Source organism: Calliphora vicina, chromosome 5 (genome assembly GCF_958450345.1).
Source record: "Calliphora vicina chromosome 5, idCalVici1.1, whole genome shotgun sequence".
Lineage (NCBI taxonomy): Eukaryota > Metazoa > Arthropoda > Insecta > Diptera > Calliphoridae > Calliphora > Calliphora vicina.
In genome coordinates, this window is record NC_088784.1 from 55606847 (window position 1) to 55632698 (window position 25852).

The following is a 25852-nucleotide window of genomic DNA, read 5'->3' on the forward strand; positions in this document are numbered from 1 at the left end:
TCTAAATTCGCTAATAACTTGGCCAATAAGCGCTTAATCAAGAAAAAGAGCTCGATCTGTGATCATATTTCAGGCCAAAAATCAGAGCTCGATCTGTGATCACTCATATATTTGAACAAAAATCGATTTATTATATAAAAACTCAAAATATCTAAATTCGCTAATAACTTGGCCAATAAGCGTTTAATCAAAAAAGCATCTCCATCTGTGATCTTGGCCGATAAGCGTTTAATCATGAAAAAGAGCTCGATCTGTGATCAATCTTATTTCAGACCAAAATCGGTTACTTATATAAAAACTCAAAATATGTACATTGTAAATTTGTTTGACGTTGCACAGTGGTTTAACAACTTTTTTTGGAAATAATTCGGTATCTTGGGAACTATTGGAGATATTGTTACGAAATTTCACATGGTTTGAGCTGAGGTGTTTTCGTTTGTTCAGCTTCCTAGCGCTAATGGGGGCAAGTACGTAGCCCCTCAAGGTTGGTCACCTCGGTTTCAAATTTTTTATAAAAATCGCCAAAAATCCATTTATGATCCGAATGAGCTGAAATTTTGAATAATAGTCCTTGAGAAGATCTACAAAAAATACGCTTACAAGTGTAGGTTATCTCTATTAGTTGAAAAGATATTCAGGTTTATTGATTTATTTTTTTTTTTAATTTTGCTCGATCTTTTTATGAAAAGAAAAGAAAAACTTGGCTCACTTAAACGGACCACCCCCTAGTACAATCCAAACTTGGCCAATTTAAAAAAAAATCGGTTTGAGTAAAAAATTCTAAAAAGGCAAAGCACCGATCCACGAAAAAGCTCTATATTTGTATAACCCCATATGTTTTTTAAATACGTACTGAGTATTTTTACTCATTTTATTTACATGGTAAATAACGTCACAAATTTTTTAGGAATTTCAGTATTTGAAAATAAAAAATTTCAAAAATTCTAATGCCATTGATTTAAGGACATTTTAGTCTATATTGGTTTCAAATTTTGTTATGTTATCTTTAACCCTTTCGTTGCGTTGACGCAATTGGATATATTTTTACAGTTAATAACGTTATCAAAAGAGTTTTTTCTAGATTGTATATATATGTGATTTAAACATCTAATTTTTCATTGGTTTTTGTTAAATTAAGTTATTTTCATAAGTCCGTTAGCGTTCTATAAGTATGTGTTAGACATAGTAATACTCGGTGCTTTTTTAAAATGATAATTACATTATTTTAAACTAAAAAAAAAACGTGTAAGTATTAATTGAGTATTAGTTTAGATATTTGTCTATTAATTACATTAATTTTTTAAAATTTATTTTTGAGATATATGTCCTTTAAGAAAATTCGCCCAATATATTTGACCTTACCTGGCAGGCATGTGTGACGATTTACCTGTAATTTGACTTCATATTCTTAATTAGCAGCCTCAAATTAGCTTACACTGAAATTTTCAGTTTTCTATCTCAACTAATTCAATTTAATGTCTAACTAATTCAATTTAATTGTTAAAATTTTACATTAATTCAAATTTTATATTTTTATTCGTGGAAAATCACCATATGATTTTTTTTTAGTTTTTAAGGTAAATGAAGTCCCAAAATTTTATAAAATTATTTAATTTTACTAAAATATCAATCCTCAAGTCATAGTGTTTTCAACAATATCAAATACTTACATATATTAAAAGCCTTTATTTACTCCTCAAAAGTTCCATATATATTTTATTAAAATTCTTAATAAATGCGAAATTAACCCTCGGCTCTCTTTTGTTATGTGTTATTTCTAACTTTCTGGTTGTATTTTCCGTTTTGGATTATTCAGGAGCTTATAGTAAAATTTCACGGATAATATATTTAATTAACATTTTAACCCCTTAAATCCCTGTTTTAATGGGGTTTGTTGCTCTTTTTTAAAAGAAGGACAAAAAAGACCCATGCCTTGAGGATTTAGAGGGTTAACATATTCTACAAAAATATTCCCCGTAACATTTAACATAACTTTGCTGAACACATTTTATACCTAAAATGTAAGGATCACATGGTTTCTTATGACGATTAACAATAAGAATGTGCCAGAGTTGGGGAAATTTAAACCCCCCCCCCCTCAAATGAAATTCAGATGTAAACTTTCAAAACGCCGATACACGTGTAATTTTTTTGCCTTCTCTATCAAAATTTATTGGTCGGACCTTGTAATTTTGGAAAAAAAATTTATTTTGTTGTGTAGTGTTATTATTTCCAATTCTTATTTTTAAAAATTGATGATAACTATTATGGGTATCAAATAAAAGTATTTCTCAAGCATAACTATACTATTCGATAGATATATTATTAATTATTTTTAATAGTTATGAATAAGATATAACATAACTGTTATATCTCATTTTATATAATAAAGTTTAGTCATACAATTTTTTTAATAAATTATGTTTTATTGCAGTTTAGAGATTTAAATTGAAACAAAACATAAAAACATTGCTCTATTTAAAAAGAAATAACACTTGTTTACTTTAAAATTATTGTTAAAATCTATAATAAAAAGGGAACACCAAAATTACAACTGCTATCGCAACGAAATATGATATCAATGTTTTATGCACTTGAAAATTTCTTATACATAAATATTAAAATACTTTATATTGTCCAGTTACTTTAGTTTTATTGTAAATTAATTCGAGGTATAACCACTTAAAATTAAGAATCAAATTCAAAATTAAGAATCAATGAATACAAATCAGCTTATACACCTTATGTATCCACATTAGAGTGCTCCAAGATTGTATGGACGAAAAAAAATTTCTAGGTACAGGCCGTACCCTCCTCTAGAATGGTTCTATGTATTGTAGAAACTCGTTGTGTAAAATATTAGGATGATATGATAACGTTAACTGGTGCCGCATCGACGCTGAAGTTTTGAGGTGCATTTACAAGGGGGAAAATGCAATTTTTTCAGATTTTGTAAAAATTGTGGCATTAAATAATTGCTTTTGCAATTTAATTTAAAAGAATCGAAATGTACACGTAATTGTCGTTCTAATAAGATATAAAAGACAAAAATTGGATAAAAAATTTTAAAGTTATTAAAAAATCGCCAGGCCCTTAACGTGTTTCAGGCCACTAGAACAAGAAATGTAGAAACAAAATTAACATATTTTGATAAATATTATAATAAAAGTACATTTTTACTTAAAATATATCCATATTTACTTGTATATGAGTTTTTGTCTTCGTTGGATACCGTTAACCTATTCGCAGGTATGACCAAACAAATTTAATTTTTTTAAAGGCAGTTTCAAAACTCCAATTTCAAATTTTTAAAAATTTTGTTAAACAAATTTCAAAATTTTTTGATCAATACATTGGGATTTATTGAGAACATAATAGGGAATATAAATATGAAAAAAGTATGAAAATACCTCATATAGTTTTTCCGTACCTGCGATTTAAATTTTGAGATTTTAAAGGAAGTTAAAGGTATCCTACGAAGACAAAAACTCATATACAAGTAAATATGGATATATTTTAAGTAAAAATGTACTTTTATTATAATATTTATCAAAATATGTTAATTTTGTTTCTACATTTCTTGTTCTAGTGGCCTGAAACACGTTAATGGCCTGGCGATTTTTTAATAACTTAACACTTTTTTAACCAATTTTTGTCTTTTATATCTTATTAGAACGACAATTACGTGTACATTTCGATTATTTTAAATTAAATTGCAAAAATAATTATTTAATGCCAAAATTTTTACAAAAACTGAAAAAATTGCATTTTTCCCCTTGTAAATGCACCTCAAAACTTCAGCGTCGTTGCGGCACCAGTTAACGTTATCATATCATCCTAATATTTTTCACAACGAGTTTTTACAATACATAGAACCATTCTAGAGGGGGGGGGGACGGTCAAAATTCGCAATTTGATTTTTTTGGAGCACTCTAATCCACATGCAAAATCAGCAAAAATAAAACAATTAATATCAAGAAAATATTCAAAATAATTATTATCGTAAATAAAAATAATAAAAATCTTAGTAATAGTTATCTGTAATAGAAATAAATATTTATTGATGATAATAGTTATGAGCCAATGTAAAAATTTTTGGATAATTGGATATAATAATTATGTTTAATAAATATTTATTTTCATTATACATAATAATTAAAACCAATTTTTATAAAATATTTCTTAAAATGGTTAATTTTTTGTTATAAAAAAAGTATAACAAATTTTTGCGTAAAATCAAAAACCATTTTTAACAGACATCAATGCACAATATTCTAAAATTAGTCACATTGAAATATTGCCTCTGGTTTCGCTGAAAATTGGCGTTCGAATGGTTGGCCGCGAAATTGACTTCTGTATTTGTCCCGTGCGAATGCCTCGGTTTTTTGCAATTATCTTGAAAATAAAAACTTGCACAAAATTAAACTTAGCACCAATTATAGGGCTAATTAAGAGCTATAAATTAAGCATTTTGTCCAGCTAAAAATTCTATTTATTTTGGGATGGGTCTTATTTTTTTCATTAGTAGCTAAAACTAACTACTGCAATATTTAAGTGCAATCGGATAACTAGAACACGTGCCGGAAATCGATTGAAAGTTGTAAAATTGGGTAAATAATGGTACTTTTTTATATCTTAAAAAAATTCCATATTTAAATACTATTTTTTAAACATTTGCAATAAACCTAAGCTTCTAGACAAAATTATCTTTCTAACAAGAACATTGAGTTAAAAATAATTTTATTTAAGTTATTAGCATTTTCCTACATCATATATTCAAGAAAAACAACATTTTTGTATTATTTACTCACTGTTTTGCATGCAAAAGTTATGTAAACAACTATGTCAACAATAGAAATGCGAGTAAAATATGAGTAAACTAGCACTTTTTGCTTAATATTTGGTCAGATAAAACTCGTATAACTTTGTTATTCTTCATTTGAAATAAATTTTAGCTGCTAATGAAGAAAATAATACCCATCCAAAGCAAATCTATTTTTGAGGGCATGTCTAATGTACATACATATGTATAAACATAAATGAAATCATTACTTACCTTCTTCACCATATGTTTGTGTTCGATACACTGGATGAATTGATGAGTTAGTTGTTTCTGCAAAAGTGTAACTTAATTTTTAAGTTCAACATTTGTCAGCTCTTTTTAGAAATTATAAAATTTGCGTTATTGTTGCACATTTGTGTTTTTATTGATAATATCTGTATAGTTGCCTTAGATCGCAATTTCCTAAAATAAATTACTTTCATTCAAATTCTATTTAATTTGGTTCTGGGATTAATCAGTTATTCAAACGTTGACAAGTATTAAATTCATGAACAATTTTGATCAAAGATTGTGATTTTCAAAAATAAATCCACAGATAAAATACAGATTCGTCAAAACTAGGGTATTTAATTAATCGGATTTCTGGTTTAATCGAGCAAATAATTAATCGGGGTATAGATTTAATCGGTTAATAATCGGTTAATTTTAAATTATTCGATTAACCGAATAATTTCTATTTAGATTTAAAACTGATAATAAAACTATGGATTTTGTGTTCTTATTTAAGTATTTTATTAATAAAATGAACAAAAACATAGAAAACAAGTAAAAGAGCTATATTCGGCTGTGCCGAATCTTATTAATTTAAAAAAAAATAAAAAAACGACTTTGGAAAAAAAATTTTTGTTTACCTAAAAATATTTAAAATTTGTATTTTGAAGTAAAATTTGGTGTAGTGTATATAAGTCGTTTTTTTAATTTTTTCTAAAATTTTAGAAAAAAAATTTTGTTTTTAAATTTTTTGGTGAAAAAAAATTCGGGTTAAAAAATATTTTTTACCGATTTTGACCCATTGTAGGTCCAACTTACTATGGTCTTATATCCGTCGTTGCAAAGGTCTTTGGGATATCTATCATTAGATATCCATATTGTCTATATTAATGACTTAGTAATCCAGATATATGTCAAAAATCGAGGTTGTCCTAATTTTTTCCTCATATCTCAGCCATTTGTCTACCGATTTTGCTGATTTTAAATAGGAAACTTCTTGAAAGCATGTCTGACAGAATTATTGAAGATTTGGATCCCGAAGATATCTGGGGTCTTCAGCAAATTGATTTCACCATTGGAGTCCTTTTTGATTTTTTTTAGATTTTTAATACTTTTACTAATTTCGATAAGTTCTGGTAAAAGACTCGTTTCAGTAGTGTTTCCAGTTTCGTCTATTATCATGTTCTCATCCGTCAAATACATGCAAATTAAATATGTCAGTTGTTATACTCACTAAACATGTTTCTTGGATGTTCGAAAAAATATGAAATTTTACTTTGACATTTGCATTTAAATTAAAACGGAAAAATAAATCAAAAAAAAATATGTTAAACTGCAAAAATAAGAAATTTCGGTTAATCGGTTAACCGACACAAATTAATCGGTTTATTTGTTATTTGAAAATCGGAATTTTTGAATTATTCGAACGGTTAACCGACAAAAATTAATCGGTTAACCCATTAACGGTTAATCGTTTGAATACCCTAGTCAAAACTAACGTTTAGAAAATTGGTGTATCAGCTGTGCTTCATTTAACCCCATCGAAGAAAAAGGATATCCATACATATTGGCCATTCCTTAGTAACGATGGTGTTAAATGTGTGAAGTAACTTTGACACATTTTAACACGACACGTATCTGCTCATTATCTGTGATAAATCATTTACCTTTACAAAACAGTAATCGGCCAATAACGCAATTTTGGATTGTTTGTTGCTTGTCTGGTTTTTGAAATAAACAATTCAAATGCTTCACACTGGACTCAAGGCTTGAATTACAATTGCTTTCAACTTGAATTCCAGTAAAAATGTTTATTGGTATTGTTCTTTTTTTATTCACTTTATTATTTTGGTACATTTGACATTCCTGTATATGTTTGAAACTTATATTTTGAAAAAAATTAAAAATCATGCCAAATTTGTTTCTAAAAGCAGTTGTCACCTGGTCGTTTTGTACAGTGAAATCTTTCATTCAAACACCGCAGAATACAAATGAATTTATTTGTTCTGAACAAAAATTAACAATCAGTTAAAAGAACGATTATCCCCAACTCTAGTCCCAATAAAACAAGTAATCTTTTGACATTCAATTTAAAATTTTATTTAATTGTTTTTTTTTTAATTACAATAAAACTACATGATGTTAACAAATGATTTTTAATAATAAGGTATTAAATTTTATACTATTAAATATTTCTTTAATTGATTTATGTTTGTATACATATAGATATTCGAGTTATACTATCAGTCATATTAGAAAATATATTACGAATTAACAAGATGGTGCAAAATTTAAACAATATTTCAGTGTGGGAGTATACATTTTTTAAAAGTGTACATTTACATATAATAAGGTAATTTACATTACCGTTTTTGACTCTTACGAAATTTTTCACAATCATAAAAATTACACATGGTGGTTGCGATTGTGAGAAATTTCGCATTTTCGCAAGAGTCTGAAACGGTGACGCGAATTACTTTAATATGCTTAAATACTCACAATATCTTTGGGGTAATTTTTATTCTATTTATTAAACAAATATGTATTAATGTAATTTTAGTTGTGTTAATGAAAATAATAATATCTGATAAGCTGAAAATTAATTAAAACTGTTTAAAAAAATGTGCTTTCGGTGTACTATGTTTACTTTTGGCTCTACACTATGAAATCACTTTGCTTTAAACAACATTACCATATCTGAATTTAGACATGTTTTTCATTAGTACATATTTTCAAACAATAGAAATAAAATTACTTTAAAGGAATTGTCAATAGGTATATATATGTATTTGTTTTTTGGCTCTGTACAATATTAAATGAGTTTTTTTTTTCAAATTTCGAGTGTTGGAATCATGTGACACTTGATATAAATACTATAACGCTATACATTGATGCAGAATCCAAATACATATTTTGAAAATAAACCTGCGATTTTAAATTGGCAGTTCCCATTGACATGAAATTCCACAGGGTCGTAACAAAGGAGTATTCGAGTTTAACTTTTGACGACGTATCCCACAGACACCTCAGGGTGGACCTATAGGTAGTCAAAGTAGGGCTTCTCAGACATACATACATACATATGTATATTGTAAATTTAAATTCAAGAAAAAATAATTTGAAACAATTTCATTATTGCTCTTTGGATTCTTATTAACTTATTTGCATTATTAATTTTAAGGATTTATGAAAAAATGTCATTCTTAGCAGTTAGTTATCCAATAATTCTTGCTGTATAAATGTATACTAAATTTATTTATAAAAATCGTAAAATTCACACCTGTAATCTTCCTCTTTAGTATTTTTTCATTAAAATACAGTGTTTTATATATTAACGGATATGGATGAAATATCTGAAAATATTATTTATTGGTAGATTTTGATGAAATATCAAAAAAGAATTAGGTTTAGAAATGATATTGGAAATTTACCATTTAATACTCGTAGTTATGACATCAAAATGATTTTAACAATTTGGACCTTATAACATTAAGTGTGTATTAGTACTAATTTCGACTAAAACCAGGAAATATGTTTCTGAAGTTTCATACAGATACGCTAATATACATATACATAATAGACCCCTTTCACACTAGGAAATTTAGTTGCGCAAGTCGGTTTTTCATTTTCAAAAACATGAATGAAAACACAAACCAATGTTCCGTGTACAAGCAAGTCTGTACTCAAATTTGAAAAAAATTGTTCTCCTTAACCCGACCTTACCTCTGACATTTACAAACATAGAAATTGCGCAGAAGACTTGCGCATAAGACTTTTCCGAAATCAAAATTCAATATGAAAATGCTTTCAAAAACTATAAGAAATCAGATTTATTAATACATAAAATTGCCTGATCAAATTTTTAGAGTTGTAGCTTTATACCAGGCTTGGGCGATGCCAATTACATTTTCCATTAAATTACTTTAGGTGTAATTGCAATTGATAATTTCAAATTACAATTACATGTAATTGTAATTGAAGAATTATGATTACAATTGCTGGTAATTGTAATTGCGATTTTTCAATTACAATTACATGTAATTGTAATTTGAAAAATTCAATTACAATTAACAGTAATTGTAATTGAAAAATGGCAATTACAATTACCAGTAATTGTAATTGATAGAAAAAGCATATGTAATTTATTAAAAAGTAATTTAATTACTTTAAATTCAATTACATTTATAAATATTAAACCGGTTTACCGTTTTTTTCATATTTGTAAACTCTACCGGTTTCAGGTTTCTTTAACGGTTTTAATGAAATATGTTTTTTTAAAGCTCATTTAAACATATTTTTAAAAACTTTAATACTATTTTTAAAAATATTATTTCGTCAAAGATATAAAATAATTGCATAAAGAATTAAAAAATGTAAAATTTTCGAGGATTTATTACTCAATTCTTAAGGGCCATATAAGGACCATTTACGAACACATTAAGCTGCATAAATATCTAAAAAATATTAATATTGAACAAAAATTCCATACCTATCCGTAATTTATATTTGCAAATCATACTACAGGATTTTGTGAATATAGTCCATATTTGGCTATACCTCCCATATAAGGTCAACTCCCGAATAAGATCGTAATAAATTTCTTACAAATATAGTTATCAAGTTGAAATTCGAAACAAAAAATTTCAATACATATAAAAATCACTGTACTCAATTTTATGAAGATAAATTATCGTCATAGCCTTCGCATGATAAACATTTCCGGAAAACTCATTAACCTTCACAAATCTCCAAAATAAATCTTTACTGAACCAAGTAGGTCATAGCATATGTACCTCAACCCAAAAATACATTAACGCTCATTTATATCGATCAAAAATTTAACAGAAATCAGTTTCAAGTAGACAGAAATCATACTATTTGATTTTGAGACTATGGGTTCATAATTATATATTGCACGTATATAAGGCTCATATTAAAATTTCCGTATGCAAAATTTTGAACTATGTCTAATTATATTTGTATACTCTTTTTTATAATCGGATTCTTCACTTGAATTATATATAATTATTTTACATTCAAAATGAAATAACTTCTGCGCAAAATAGTATTTTTAACAATTGTTATATTATTTCATATATTTATTTAATAGTATTTCAATGACATTTTCTCAATCCTCATACATAATAGGATCTTTATACCAATGTAACTTCTATAATTCTCATCATATTTCGGTGGAGGGTATTTCAGACCCTGCACGGCCGAATATAGTACTCTTACTTGTTTTTAAATGTAAATCATAACTTACAAATTTACTTCGTTTTAAAAATAGTTTGTTAATTTTGTTCAATAGTCGTACATCATATTTCAAAAATGGTCAATATGTTTGTTCTGAGAAGTAAATGTTCTAATTTAGAGGGATATAAAATGATATGAAGTTGGAGTTTCGAGTTAATACGTCTTGAAATGAGTAGAATGTATACTTTGAATTTCAGAGAATTCGAAGTTGCTAAAAATCCATATACATATGTACTTCGAAAAAATTTAAAAATTATTGTTTACAAACTATACTTATATAAAGATTTTCAATCTTTGTTGGGAAACTGAAGACTAATTTAATTAATCGAGTATGCATTAGTAGATATGTATGTGTTACTATATAATATACTGGTCTTCGGCATTCTAATGCACACTATAAAAATAAGTAATTGGTAACTTCTGTAATTTTATATTTTTTTAATAATAAATACTTTGAAAGTAATCATTACATAGTTTTAGTCATATTACTATTACTTTTTCTTAATTTTGTAATTGTAATTGACATTTTTAAATTACAATTACATGTAATTTTAATGTAAAATTTTGCAATTACAATTACTTGTAATTGTAATTGAAAAATTCAATTACAATTACATGTAATTGTAATGTGCTATTGGTCAATTACACATTACAAGTAATTGTAATTGCAAAAATCCAATTACAATTACAAGGTAATGGTAATGTACCAGTAATATATTACACAATGTAATCATTACCGCCCAAGCCTGCTTTATACCAAGTGCCATATTTTGGGGATCAAATATAAAATAAAAAAACATCTTAGTGTGAATATGGGTGGCCCTTATATTGGAATTTTTCGATATTCCTAAGATCTAAAATTATTCTCCATCATCTAAATACTAAATTCTCAAAATTTTAGCAAAATCGGACATCATTTAGATGTTATATATTATTTGAAATTTCAAGTTTTGGAACAAAGTAGCAATATTTTTTTAAAAAACAAAAAAAGTGTATCATGTATTTTATATTATAGATGTCTAAACTTTGCAGTTTTGGATAGATTTGACACAGATATAAAATAAATTTAAAATTACGAATAGAATCTGAAATTAAATATTAGAAAATAGGATACGAAATGTCTTTTAAACTTATAATTTTAACAAATTTATAACCACAACAAGTAAGAGAGCTGTGCCGAATCTTATATACCCTTCACCAAATTATACTTCAAAATACAAATTTTAAATATTTTTAGGTAAACAAAATTTATTTTTTTAATTTTTTTCCAATTTTTATTTAAAATTTTTTTTTGTTTAAATTAAATTTTTTTTTAAATTAAAATTTTTTTTTTGGTGAAAAAAAAAAATTCGGCTTAAAAAATATTTTTTTCGATTTTGACCCATTGTAGGTCCAACTTACTATGGTCTTATATACGTCGTTGCAAAGATCTTTGAAATATCGATCATTAGATATCCATATTGCCTATATTAATGACTTAGTAATCCAGATATAGGTCAAAAATCGAGGTTGTCCTGGTTTTTTCCTCATATCTCAGCCATTTGTGGACCGATTTTGCTGATTTTAAAACTTCAAACTTCTCGAAAGCATGTCTGACAGAATTATTGAAGATTTGGATCCCGAATATATCTGGGGTCTTCAGAAAATTGATTTCAACAGACAGACGGACATGGCTTAATCGACTCCGATATCTATAAGGATCCAGAATATATATACTTTGTAGGGTCGGAAAATTATATTATGCAAATTACAAACGGAATGACAAACCTATATATACCCTTCTCACGAAGGTGAAGGTATGTCCTCGAAATACCAAAATTTTTTTTTGAATTTCGTAAAACAAAAATTTTAAATGTAAAATTTGGAATTAGAGATATCAGAAAATTTTTATATTTTATTTTGAATTGGATTTTTTTTTCAAAATTAATTTTTTTGAAAATATTGCTTCTTTGACTCTAAACCTTTAGGGCGATTAAGTTAAGTTTAATATACGAATGTTGTTTTTGTGACGTCGATTATATTGTTTTGTTTGCTAATTTGAGCGGCCAATATCTTTGTAAAAAAATCTGATAGTACAAACAGCTGATGAAAAATATTTATGCAGGAAAACATAAAAAATGGATTATTCCAATGATAAGGACAATTAAGGGACTTGAAAATATATTATATTTTCTCAACACACACAGCCTGCTACACTTCTTCTTATTATCCATAAATGACTCACAGTTTTGATAACAAAATGTGATATTTTCAGACGTTGTGCATGTCAATATTACAATGTTAAAACTAGAACACAAAAACATCCAAGTGGATTGACATTAGATTATATTTCTTTTTAGATTAACTATTCGGATTATTAATTGGTATTTGATTTTCTAGTAAAAACCTTTTTGCTCAAATTTTCTATACGCGTTCTAGATGATATAGAACAATTTTAGACCTTTTGAGCGCCGGAATTCGGCCACCATAGTGTGCATACATAATTAAATGCTAAATATTGAAATTATTTAGAAGATTTCACTTTGTCAGCTCCAGTAAGCCGAACATAAAATTTATCTAGAATTTTTTTATTGAAATCTGCTGTATTATTAGATATACTCGTATTTATGTTTTACTCACAAAATTTCTAGAAAATCGATTTCTTCTTCGAAAAAAATACTGGTTGATTGTTTCATTTAAACTCCACATTGCTTATAATAGTATTTAAAACTTACTTTTTATATTTCTTTTAATATTTTTTTGCTGCATCAATTGCTAATGGACTTTATTTAATTTTTATTAATTTATTGTTTAAAACTCTTTAAATTTTGTATGTATTCCCATAGTAAAATATTTAAAAAAAAACACACTACTCTAATTAATATGGGAACCAAACATTTTGTTAAATTTTCTGAACAAGGCTGAATATTTTTGAAACAAGATATTTATTTTGGCAAATGTTGTTTACTTATTTTATTTATTTAACTAAATACATAAATAATAATTGCAATTTAAGTATTTATGCGGCGGTATTAATTTAGCCGATCCTTCCCCCATGTCCATCAGTTATTTAAGTATATATATATATATATATATATATATATATAGATGTATGTATTTATGTAAGTGATATACGATTACTTATTTATGTTCTATGTATTTATGTATGTTTACTGTAATAATATTATTTTGTATTTGTTTAACATTTATTTAAGCCTCTTAAGATATGTTGTATTTTTATTAATAATTACTATAGTTTGATGTATTGTTTTTAATATATCATTCATTCCAGAAAAGATTTATATATAACAAAATGTAATCTTTTGTACGTGGGTCTTCACACTTTGTTTGAGAAATTTTCGAAAAGTGGAGTTAGGCCTTTTATCTTTGGACACATCCATATAAGAGTGCAATTTTCTGATGTAGTTTTGATAAAATTCTACCCTTTGATTTTTACTATTTTTCAATATATTAATACTTATGTGAAATGTATAGAAAACAGCGCAATAACAATTATTCCAAATTTGTATAAACTATTTCTAAAGGTAGGGTCACACATGACAAATATTTGACGAAAAAGACGTAACCACTAAATAAAATACATTTGAATTCTTTTATTTATTTCAAAAACTTATTTTACTTAGGATGATTCAAAACAAAAAAATTTTGTTTTATTTTATTTGATGCTTTTTGATCTTACAAAACACTTGTAAGAGTAAACACGTCAAACAAATTTGTGCTAATAAAAAGTGGTTACGCTTTTTTAAGAATAGTAGTAATTCTTGTCCCATATTGAATTTTATTGCGCTGTTTACATTTTTGTTCACATTTTAAAATAATAAAAAAATAGTAAAAATTAAAAGCATAGAAATTTATCAAAAATGCATGAGAAAATTGCATTTTGTATGCACTTTTAAATGGAATTTTTAATTTTTAGCTGCTAAATTTAAACAGGTCAACCTTTCATGTGACTTTTCAAAAATAGAAATTTGTGCCTAAATGGCTTCTTTAGGTTAACATGTTGCAAAAATTAACATAAGACATAAGGTGAATTTGTGGGTGCTGTACGGTGGAATAAATGATATGTATTTTGTTTAGGTTTTAAGTATTTATGCATTTAAATCAACATATTTCAATTCTTTTCCCAGTTCGAAAATTATTCACTGACAACAGTAAGGCTACGTACACACGGTTGTCAGATTGTCAGGAACATGCTCAGTAAATGGTTAACACAACCATGAGAACTTATGTTGAAACATATGGGTGTTAGCCATTTATTGAACATTTTCTGACAATATTGTAAAAATATGACAAGCGTATATACGTAGCTTAAGATATGATAAATTTAGGCTGTCATGACATTTTTCATATGGTTTCATACATTTGCGATGTTATTAATTCATATTTATTTCATTAGTTTTAATTTAATATTTAATTTTTATTTGATTCTTTACACATGCACAAGGATGCCATTTTATAATATTTGGGTTGAAATCTTCTAGAAAAAATCAATTTCCCAAATTTTTCAAAAAAGTACCTTTTGTTTTCTGGGGCTCCTCCATTTATGATATATAATGAAAATTCAACTAGAAATTTCTGAACTACAATAGGAAAATTATTGAATATAATTAGATATTTTTTTAAAATTGTATATGGTGTAGAACTGGCAATTAATAGTTTAAGAATCTGCAAATTGAATAACATTTACTTGTAAATAGGGTTCGCAATATATATACGGTATTAGGTATATAACTTATGATCGAATTAAAATAAAAGTTATCAATGTTCATACATTTGGAGTATTCACATGGTCTGCTATTAGTCATATTGTCATAATGTCCTAATATATTATAATAGTTGTTGTTGTTGTGTTTTAACAAAAAAAAAGTATTATTTTGTGACAAAACAATAAAAATAGTTTTATTAGTTTAGAACTTTTTTGTTTGAAACACAACAAAAATTTGTTTAAACTGTCATAATATATTAGGACATTATGAAAATATGACCAAATAGTAGACCGTCTGAATACCCCAATTGTATATACTAAATTTATGTTTATATTCTTGGAATTTAAATAAATTTATTAAAGTCACGAAAACAAACAAAATCTTATAGAAAACAAAATCTTATAGAATCTGAAGGTAAATTCTGGCACTCGTAATCGAAATTCATTTCAAACACTTATTAGCGTTCGAGTAAAAACTCGTTCGTTATCGAGCACAACATTATAATTTTCTATACATTTTATTCGATAATCCCAAAAATAAATAAAACTCGCACGTTCGAATAAGTGTTCGATCGTGTTAGACTGCGGGTTTTCATTAGACTGTGCACGAAATTGTTTATTAAATCAAAAGTTGTGGATATATTTCAATCATTTAGAGCTTGTTTTATTTGGAACTTTATTTTCTATACTCTTAGAAAGAATTAACAGCGTAGCTTTATTTTCCAACAAATGTTTTAAAAAACAAAAATTTAGCTGAAAAATAAATTTTTGTTTGCCAAAAAAAAAAAATGTATTTCTAAAAGGACTACGAAGATTAAAAACATATTAACATATGTACCCGAATTAGTTTAAGCCACTGGAGGCCCGCTTGACAATTTTTTCCACTAGCACAGTGTTATTAGTGGGTATGCTTAGATTATACATACTCTTCAAGTCTTAACTAATTACAATCATAAAATAGTTTTAAGGTTGTAATTCATATCACTATGTGACAAATGGTAGGGGTCAGTGATCATGAATTTTGACCATCAAATTGTCTGAATATCGCAAAGTTATGTTCAGAAAAGTTGTTAAGTTCAACGCCGGCTAAACGTAAAGAAAAGTGGTATTTTTGGTTTTCATTGAGTGGGATCCTGAAAAATCAGTTTTTCAAATTTTTTTTCGTAAGTTATCTAACAAAACTCAATTAAAATCATATAAAACTATACCCCCGGAATACTGTTGATTATACGCCAATCCTGCAAATGTTGCACAAATGTTGTCCAATATAACCCCTATATCAGAAAAATATTTTATTGTCACATATTGATGTTGGGTATACAAGATTCGGAACAGCAGAATATAACACTCTTACTTGTTTTAAGTTGTCACTCTTCTTTGTAATGATTCCTAGGACTATTTCTTAAATCAATGATATTTGTTTTGTGCTACAGATGAAATATAAATTACTTAGGATGATGCTAAAAGGTTTGTGTTCGAAAAATTTTTTTTTTTCCAAAATAAATTTTCAATTACTTTTATAGATGACAATCTTAAGTTTGGAATACCTTTGGAAATGTTTAATTAGGACAAAACCAAACATAATATGTATTGGAATGCAAATGTGTTGTCAAAATTGCTAAATTATTAAATCTGTCGAATGGAATTTAGTATAACTACAGAATAGCAACCCTATAACTCTGAAAGGGCATGTTGAGTAGATAATTTTTGTGGAATAAACTTATAGTCCAGCAGTTCTGTGTTTTTTTTTTTAAACATAATCTATTTATGATCCGAATGAGCTAAAATCGTTATTTCAAATTTAGTAAAAAGTATGGAATATCGATAACTTGTGTATTGCGAACCCTTTTTGTATTATAGTTGATTTAAATTTATACATAAGTAAATGTAAGGTCTTTGGAGAGTTCAAGTATGTATGTATGTGGTTATAAAATTATTTAAATGTAAAAACATCTAGTTTGAGTGCATGTTTAATGGCAATCTCCTGAATACTTAATATCAATATAGAAGCCAGTGGAACAGGAATCTTTACGCATTTCACACCATGAATTGTAGGTACGATTATTAACACCACAAATTTTACCCTCTTCATAGTGGGGAGACTGTAAAAAAATGAAAAACCCAGAGGAATACAATTAAATGAATGAAATAGATAGACATACAGATACGAATACATAGAGTATCCCTTGTATCATGATTGTCAATTATGGTTAACTTACCGATGGACGTCTTTTGCGTGAACATTTGTAACGACATGAGGTGCATCTGGGTTTGTGTGTTAACAAGTCAATTAGACAAACTTGTTTAGAGCCACAATTAATATCATCGCAAGTTACTTGATCTTCTGAAAATATAAATTTTTAACAAAATTTTAAAATTAATTTATTTAGTTTTACACAAGTAAACGTAATTAAATATCTACGTACATAAATATGTATATATTTCCCTTATTAAACATAACGTCATATTAAGTGAATTTAATTAAACAAGCACAAAAAATGCGTATTTCGAAGAAAAACTCTCAAATCAGAATGTGTATAAACAAATTTAAACCAATATTATTGTCATTATTTTCTCTCAATATGAATATCCTTTTAATTACTGGAAATATTCCATTATGAACAGAATCTGTGTTTTCTGTTTTCGCATTCAAATACAGAAACACTTTTTTTCTCACGCATCGAGAAACGATGGAATTTTTTTGTTTCACACTTCATGCGAGATATTTTACGATGCGAAAAATACAGAAACGAGTTACTGGTTGGCCAAAATGTCAGACCCAAAAAAAATTTCAACAATTTTTATCTAAACTATTTGGCACACATTATGCTAAGAACAATAGGTAATAAGTTACATTTATGTGAAAAACATCTGTTTGGCAAAAACTCAGAGAGTTCTTAACCAATATTGTTGAAAAATCAGAAGACATCGATTTCTAAAGTTGGTTCACTTGACATGAAATCCCCCATATATAAATTCACTGAAATTTATTGGTGGGGTATAGGCTAGTTCCTATGCCCATTTCACTGGTTGCTTATGCCAGATCATCAGGAAACCTATACCCAAAGGCTTTAAGTAAGCCAAATATATTACACAAATAAAATTACACATATGTTGATCGAATGAGAATTAAAATATAAAATCTCAGACAAAACACCAACAATAAACAATGATTTTATATTTTCTTACAATATTGATTGGTTTTTTGTCGACTCGAAATATAGTCTGTTATTGAGTAAAGAAAAAACAAGGAACTAACTTATCCCCCAACAATAAATTTGGCATTATTTTAAGATTTCTGCGAAGTATTTGATAAAGTCTGACACAAAGTTATTAGGTTATTATCTGAGAATGTACATATGGGCAATTCCACGAGAATCGCTAGCACGACTGAAAACACAAAAACCCTTGAAACTTTTTTTCAAGATGATTTGAATAGAAGAAAATAATAAAATGTTACTAAGTGAAAGTATTTAGATCATATTACAACATTTTAAATACAAAAATAATAGTTTAAACTGATTATATTTAGTTTTTTAATGTTTTAGGCTAAAATTGCGGCGAAAACTAGGCTCCCAATTAGCTTGTAGTATGAAATGAATTTGACTCTGATTGTTATTTTGCTTTTATAAAATTGTTTATTGAAACCGAATGTATATTTTCTATTCACTTTTTTAGTTTTTGTATACATACGTATATTTACAGAATATATATTGTTTTATTATAAGTGAAAAATCTGTCACGTACGGCATGTCACGTACGATATTAAATTTTATTTATTATAAAATCATGCAAAGATTGTTTTTAATTAAATATGATGGATTGTAAAGGAAAAATATTTCGTTTAGTGTAAGAAATTAAAAGAAAACATAAAACATGTAGGGCTTACCATGTTTATACCATACACCACCATAGTGGGGAGGGTATTATGCGTTTGTGCAGATGTTTGTAACGCCCAAAAATATTAGTCTAACACCCACCTTAAAGTACCGATCGACTTAGAATCACTTTCTGAGTCGATTAAACGATGTCCGTCTGGTTGGTTGGCTGGCTGGCTGTCCATGTAAACTTTGTGCGCAGAGTACAGGTCGCAATTTTGAAGATATTTCGATCAAATTTGGTACATATTATTTTTCCGCCCAAGGACCAAGCCTATTGAAACTGGCTGAAATCGGTCCATTATTTCACCTAGCCCCCATACAAATGTCCTCCCGAAATTGAACTTTATCATAATGTTTAATTTATAAATGTATCTCCACAAATTGCGGCCCAATTAATTTTATATATACAAAATTCATGTCACCAAATTTTGTTACGATCGGTTCATAATTAGTCATAGCTCCCATATAGACCGGCTTCCGATAATCACTTTAACGTGCATAAATCGCTTAAAAATGATGGTATACTTACAAAATTCAACATAGTAAACTTTCATATAGACATAAATCACACGACCTAATTTCATGGTGATCGGTCCATAATTGGTCATAGCCCCCATATAAGGCCCACTTCCGAAAATCACTCAAAAATATAAATTATTGAAATTTTAAAAGAAAAATGTTTTTGCTCTTTTACTTAGTGTAGGGTATTATATGGTTGTTTTTTTTTTACAAAAGACATGATTTTCGTACGATTAGTTTTTTCTCAAGTACTTCGAAAATAAGCTAAAATTTTTACTATCACCCTAAAGTCAATCTATATTGAATATAATGGACCTTTGTTAATTGGAATTATTATTTCTGTTATAAAACACATTTCATGAACTCGAATACAATGACTGCAGTTATACAAACGTTTAAAGCTCTAAAAGGCGATTCTTTTCTTAATAAATTTTTATAGAGTTTTCTGTGGTCATTGTGTTGAACTGGATTAATAGTGTTTTTATATGTTGTAGTCTGTGCTTTTTTAATGCAGTCGCATAATTTAGCAATAAAATTAACACAGATCCTTTTTACTGATAATTATAGACATAAAAATGACGATTAAAGTTTATGTGTCTGCAATATTTCGAAACCAGTTTTCAACGTCGTTGTCAGCATCACCATCATCATCATAATCATCATCGTGAACATCCTCAATGACAAGGACATAGTCTAACACATCGTTAATATGTTTTTTATTGCAAATTTTTCAAATATTTATGATATTTGATTGCATTTTACGTGTTTTCGAAGAAAAGAGTTTCCACAGTTACTTAATTAATTAGTATTGCATGTACATGGTGACGATAATAGAAACATTATAAGCGGATCTAATAATGCGGTTCGCGCAACAAAATGCAACTCATTTATATATGGGCAATTCCACGAGAATGACAACCACGACTGAAAAAACAAAAACCCTTGACATTTTTTTTCAAGATGATTTGAATAGGAGAAAATATTAAAATTTTACTATGTGAAAGTATTTAGAGCTTATTACAACATTTTATGGGCAAAAATAATAGTTTAAACTGACTATATTTAATTTTTTAATTAAATGGTATGTTATTGGCGAAATCTAATCTCCCAATTAGCATGTAGTATGAAATGAATTTGATTCTGATTATTTTTTTTGCTATTATCACCTTGTTTATTGAAACCGAATATCTATTTTCTATTTATTTTTTTAGTTTTTGTATACATAAATTTACAGAATAGGTATGTCACGTACGATATTAAATTTTATTTATTATAAAATCATCCAAAGATTGTTTTTATTTAATTATGACGAATTTATTATTTTTTTAAAATATAGTACCGTTTGAATAGAACATAAATACCAAATTATTTTTCAGATACTCTTATTTTTGCAAAATCTATTCCACTCTATAGGCGTACAAATGTCACGTACGATCATTGATTTTTTTAAGAGAAAACAATTTATAAGCTGTTGGACAAAGAATTAATATATGGTAAAATTCCAAAATTTGTTAATATTTGGAGTATGAAAAAATTGATATTTTTTTTAATGGCACATCGTTCTCCGTTCAATTATTCGACAAAGTCAAATATTTTTTTTTTATTTTAAGATTTTGAGCGATTACTTTTAATAATTGAAATTTATTTATTTTAGATACCCTTTCGTAGGAAAATAAATAAATGTGTAAGGCTTTTAGATAAACAAATAATAAACCCTGGTTTGCGTCTTTTTATAATTGTGTTATTGATTCGATTTGCATAGTTTTTGTTTCAATTTGCGTCGCATGGCTTCAAAGTTGGTAGCTAGAAAAATCAAATTTTTAATCTAAAATTATAAATCTAAATGAAAATCAATACAAATGTATGGAAAATCGTCCAAATTTGCGGCGCAATTTATTGTTTGTGTTTAATTGCATACCATGCTATTGAAAGTATAAAAAATATCCTGCAATTTTAAAAAAGTCAAGTTAAGTCAAACTACTTACAATGACAGGGAAATAATTTATAAAAAGCTAAAAGACTCTAGCAATTACAGTTCTTCAGATATTCGGAAATAACTATTTACTTTATACAATCCACTCATTGCAATGGGTGCATTGTCAATGGTACCAAAATAACACATGCAAACAAATATTGAGAATTGCGCTATTAAAGTTCTCCAGATATTCGATAATAAATATTTACTTTGTCCGACACCCTTAATTTTTAGCATATCATGCCCTATTCAGCCAAACATCTTAAAATATATCAAAGTGATGGAGGTCCTACACCCACCGTTCCGATATCGCCCATTTTTAGATACACTTCGTACAGTGGTACTAATCTTAAAGACTTTCTTACTTATTCTTCACAACATATTCGAAAATAACTAATACAATCCAGCACATTTTCAGCTAATTTCCTACCATGGCCACTAGACATGCCCTTAAAAAATAGATTTGCTTTGGATGGGTCTTATTTTGTTCATTAGCAGCTAAAACTAACTACTGCAAAATTTAAATGCAATCGGATAACTAGAACACGAGCCGGAAATCGATTGAATGTTGTAAAATTGGGTAAATAATGGTACTTTTTTCGATATCTTAAAAAAATCTATTTTTGTAAGGGAATGTCTAATGGCCACAGTACATGGTAACTCAAATTCGCGTAAAATGAGGTTATAATTTAGAACGAAATGCTTTTGTGCGGCCAATGATTTTTTATTTCGCGTAAAACAATACATCAGTCACATAACAAAAATGAAATTGGGACCTAGGGTTTTTAATTTCCCGACCTTTTTTGATTCCCGGGAATCGGGAAATTTTTTTCTACATTCCCGGGTACCCGACTATTCCCGAAATATATAATGATACTGTTAATTAGGAATATTATAGCCAAATTTCATATAAAAGCTTAGTGTTATAATTATTAAATATCAGATCTACTAATTTATTAATAAAATTTGAGCTTAATTCACTAAAATCTTAATCCGTAATTAAAAAATGTCAGCCTTTCATTCCATAAATCCCTTCCTAATACTATTTAATTTTTTAGATTCATTCCAAAGCCTTTGTTTAAACTGAATTAATTTTAAAGTTATTTAATAACAGAATTTATTCAAACTTTGAATGATTAAATTTTTGTTAAATCAAATCATTTCAAAAATTAATTGCAAAAATTGTCTTAAACCTTTTTGTACTAGATTTTAATTGAAGATTTGAAGAAGAAATTTAAAGAAATTAGAATGATTCAATAAGAAATGAATTCTATAAATAATGAATTCTCTTTTTAAATTTTCATACGAAAAACCGCAGATAAATAATAATAATAATAAGCGGTCTATTATTGCCAAGATATATGCGAAAAAAATCTTTTCACTGTTTTTTGTTAAAAAAAGAGTTCTAACTTGTTTTCTATATATTTTCGTCAGTTTTTAATTCCCGGGATTCCCGACTAAAAATCCAGGGAATAATGTAGTGAAAAATTGGCAAAATACACGCGAAATTTGTACCGGGAATTCCCGGGATAAAAACCTATTGGGACCTAAAAATCGCGTTATATAAAAATCGGACGTAACTCCACAAAAATTCAAAATCGAGTTTTTGATTGATTGAACAATTGCCAAGAATATTCTATTATTATGGATTTTATAACGTACCGTGTAAAAACAATAAAAATATAGTTACATATATACTTTAAGTAAACGACGATATATACTTTAAGTAAACTTATTTTATTTGTACTTTTAAAAACTTACTTAAAACAAAAGTAAAGTAAAAAAAACTGAACTAAAAAAATTCTTTCTTATCGAAAATTATGGAAAAAATATTAATTAAAAAAACAATATATTCTAATACATAAAAAAGATCATTAAAGGCGAAGGCCCTGGCAGCCAGTCCTTTTTTTCTCTATATTTTTTGTAAATGAAATTTGCATTAAATAAATATTAATAATAATAATAATAAAAAAGATCAAAACATAACAAAAAATTCATAAAAATTAACGAAGTTTTCAAAAAAGAAATCCGATTTATATAAAAATCGTGTAAAAAAAGTCGCGTATTTGAAAAAATGGTTGCTAATTTGAGTTCGCGTTATATCGAATTCGCGTAAATAAAGTACCGTGTAAATGGAGGCTTACCTGTATATATTTTGTATGTGAAGTTCCATTTCCACTATTAATAACCCGCCCATTTTCAGACAAATTACGTAAAATTATAAAAAAATGTTTCGGAAAAAGTTTGAAGAATCTTGCAATTTTAGTTATCCATATAGATATTTAAAATTGACTATGAACTTTGCTCCGATCACGACTATTTAAACTCCGTAAAGTGATAAGAAATGAATTCAAACAAAGTTTAATTTCTTTTACAGTTACAGTTCTCCAGATATTCGAAATTAATTAGTTATTTTCTTTACTATTAGATTAGTGGCACCTCACTAATCTAATAGTAAAGAAAATCTATATCAGACTATTTATATAAAATTATAAGAGAGTTATTCGTTTGAAGAATCTTGCAATCTCAAGATGTTTAGAAATAACTTTCTTTGGTATTCCGATCAGTTAGACTTCATGCACTGATAATAAATTATGTCGTATAAAGCTTGAAGATTGTCACAATTATAGTGCTGCAGATATTCCAAAATAGGTATTTATTTGGTGGTGGAGCCACGCCCATTTATACAATACAATTTTTAGGGAAGCGGCTTTCACAATGATAATTCACCAGATATTCCAAAATAACTAATTACTTTGTATGGTATGTGCCACGCCCACTTAAAATTTTAAAATAAAATATAACCTATTGATCCTTTGAAATACATAGGAATATACAGTAAAAATTTCAAGAGGATCAGTCCAGTGGTTTAGACTCATATACGGTACAAACAAAAAAATAAACAGTCATAAATATGGATAAACACAAAATTCCTTATTTTACCCGTTTTTACTCCCTTGAAGGTAAACTTTTGAAATGGTACTTTCTAAATACATAGCACCCCGCGGGTTAACTTAATCCAGTTTATTCTTTATTTCTTCATACAAATTTTTTAAATTTGGTATTTGTATTAAGAATAATATAACCCATCGATCGATAAATATTTCGATGTTCAAATACAGGGTTTAGCCCAAAAAAGCATAGACGTAGTAAAGTATCAAAAAAATTTCCATGTAAGTGGCTGAAATTTAGTCAAAAAAAAAAGGATAAAATATATGATCGAAAAAAAAAATTGGTCATTCAAATTTCGGATTACATATACAGGGTTTGGCCAAACAATCATGGACGTTTTGAAATTATCGGAAAAGTTAGGTTATTCATGTAAATGCCTGAAATTTGGTGTATATTTAAGAAAATACACTTGTTCCATCGCAAAAAATATTAGAAATTGCACACAGGAGTTGGTCAAATAAACATTGACGTTATAAAAGTTTCGAAAAAAGTATGTATGTATGTAATTTTTGTAAATGGCTTCAATTAGGTTTATAATTAAAAATAACATAAATAATCCATTGAAAAAATGTATAAAATATGAAGGCACTGAAATCGTGCTGACTATTTGAATGGCAGATAATTGCAGCTTAAATTTATAGTACTTACTCTTGATACTTTACAGTATTAGATGTAATTTACACTTAACCTCTAATATCCCCTTTTAATTTGTTCTGGTCTTTCAAACTTTTTTTTTAATTTAGTTTCTATATATTTAAAACTAGTTCCTAATCACTTCACTTTTATATAAAAAGAACATGCAAAAACTCCTTAATAACTACGTGGAATAGTTAACTGCTAACTGTTTTATATAAACATGTGCTAATTTTCCAAAAGAAAAGCACAGGCTACTTCGATTCAAAAGTAAAAAAAATCCCATTTTTGTAATATTGAAATGAAAAAAACCTTTGACTTTACAGCACTATAAATAACCATACAGTTACTTTATAGCCAAAAAAAAAAACATTTTTGGCCGGAATTTACCACGAGCTAGTTAGTGTATGTAGAAGGCCAAATCCAAAATTCATTAAATCGCTTCAGCTGCAATTATTTATGACCACAAAAATAGGAAAACTTTCCTAGAGTGCATTGAGATGATAAAAATTTTATTTAAATAAATTTCAATATCCTCATAATAAAATGTTCTTCATATCTACATCAATTTAGAGAAAACATATTTTATAAAAAAGTACCAAAAATAAATACAATTTTTTCAATATACCAAATTCATATTTGGTATATTTAGATAAGTAAAGAATACGATTTTAAAATTATTTCTATATTTATTGGTTTAAAAACTACATAGGGTGCCAACAAAGTACCAATGTATAGTTTTCATCCATTTTATCCTCTAAATGGTTCGATTTTTGAAATATATGCGATGGATTTTAAATATTATGTGTACTTATATACCCTAAGCAGACATACCAAAATTTACATTCGAATATCCTTCTGTAGTGGAAATTAAAGTT

At 27.2% G+C, this 25852-nt stretch overlaps 1 protein-coding gene across 1 annotated transcript in view; it reads right to left on the bottom strand.

The window, feature by feature from the left end:
• Positions 1–16929: 16929 nt before the first annotated feature.
• LOC135962216 (GATA zinc finger domain-containing protein 14) overlaps positions 16930–25852 on the bottom strand; it is a 69115-nt gene continuing 60192 nt past the window's right edge. Inside the window, exons 6-7 of the mRNA XM_065514022.1 lie at positions 17234–17358; positions 16930–17116 (exon numbers count right to left, since the gene is read on the bottom strand). Of these exons, the coding sequence (XP_065370094.1) occupies positions 16985–17116; positions 17234–17358 (257 nt within the window). The 3' untranslated portion in view covers positions 16930–16984. The remainder of the gene's footprint in view (positions 17117–17233; positions 17359–25852) is intronic.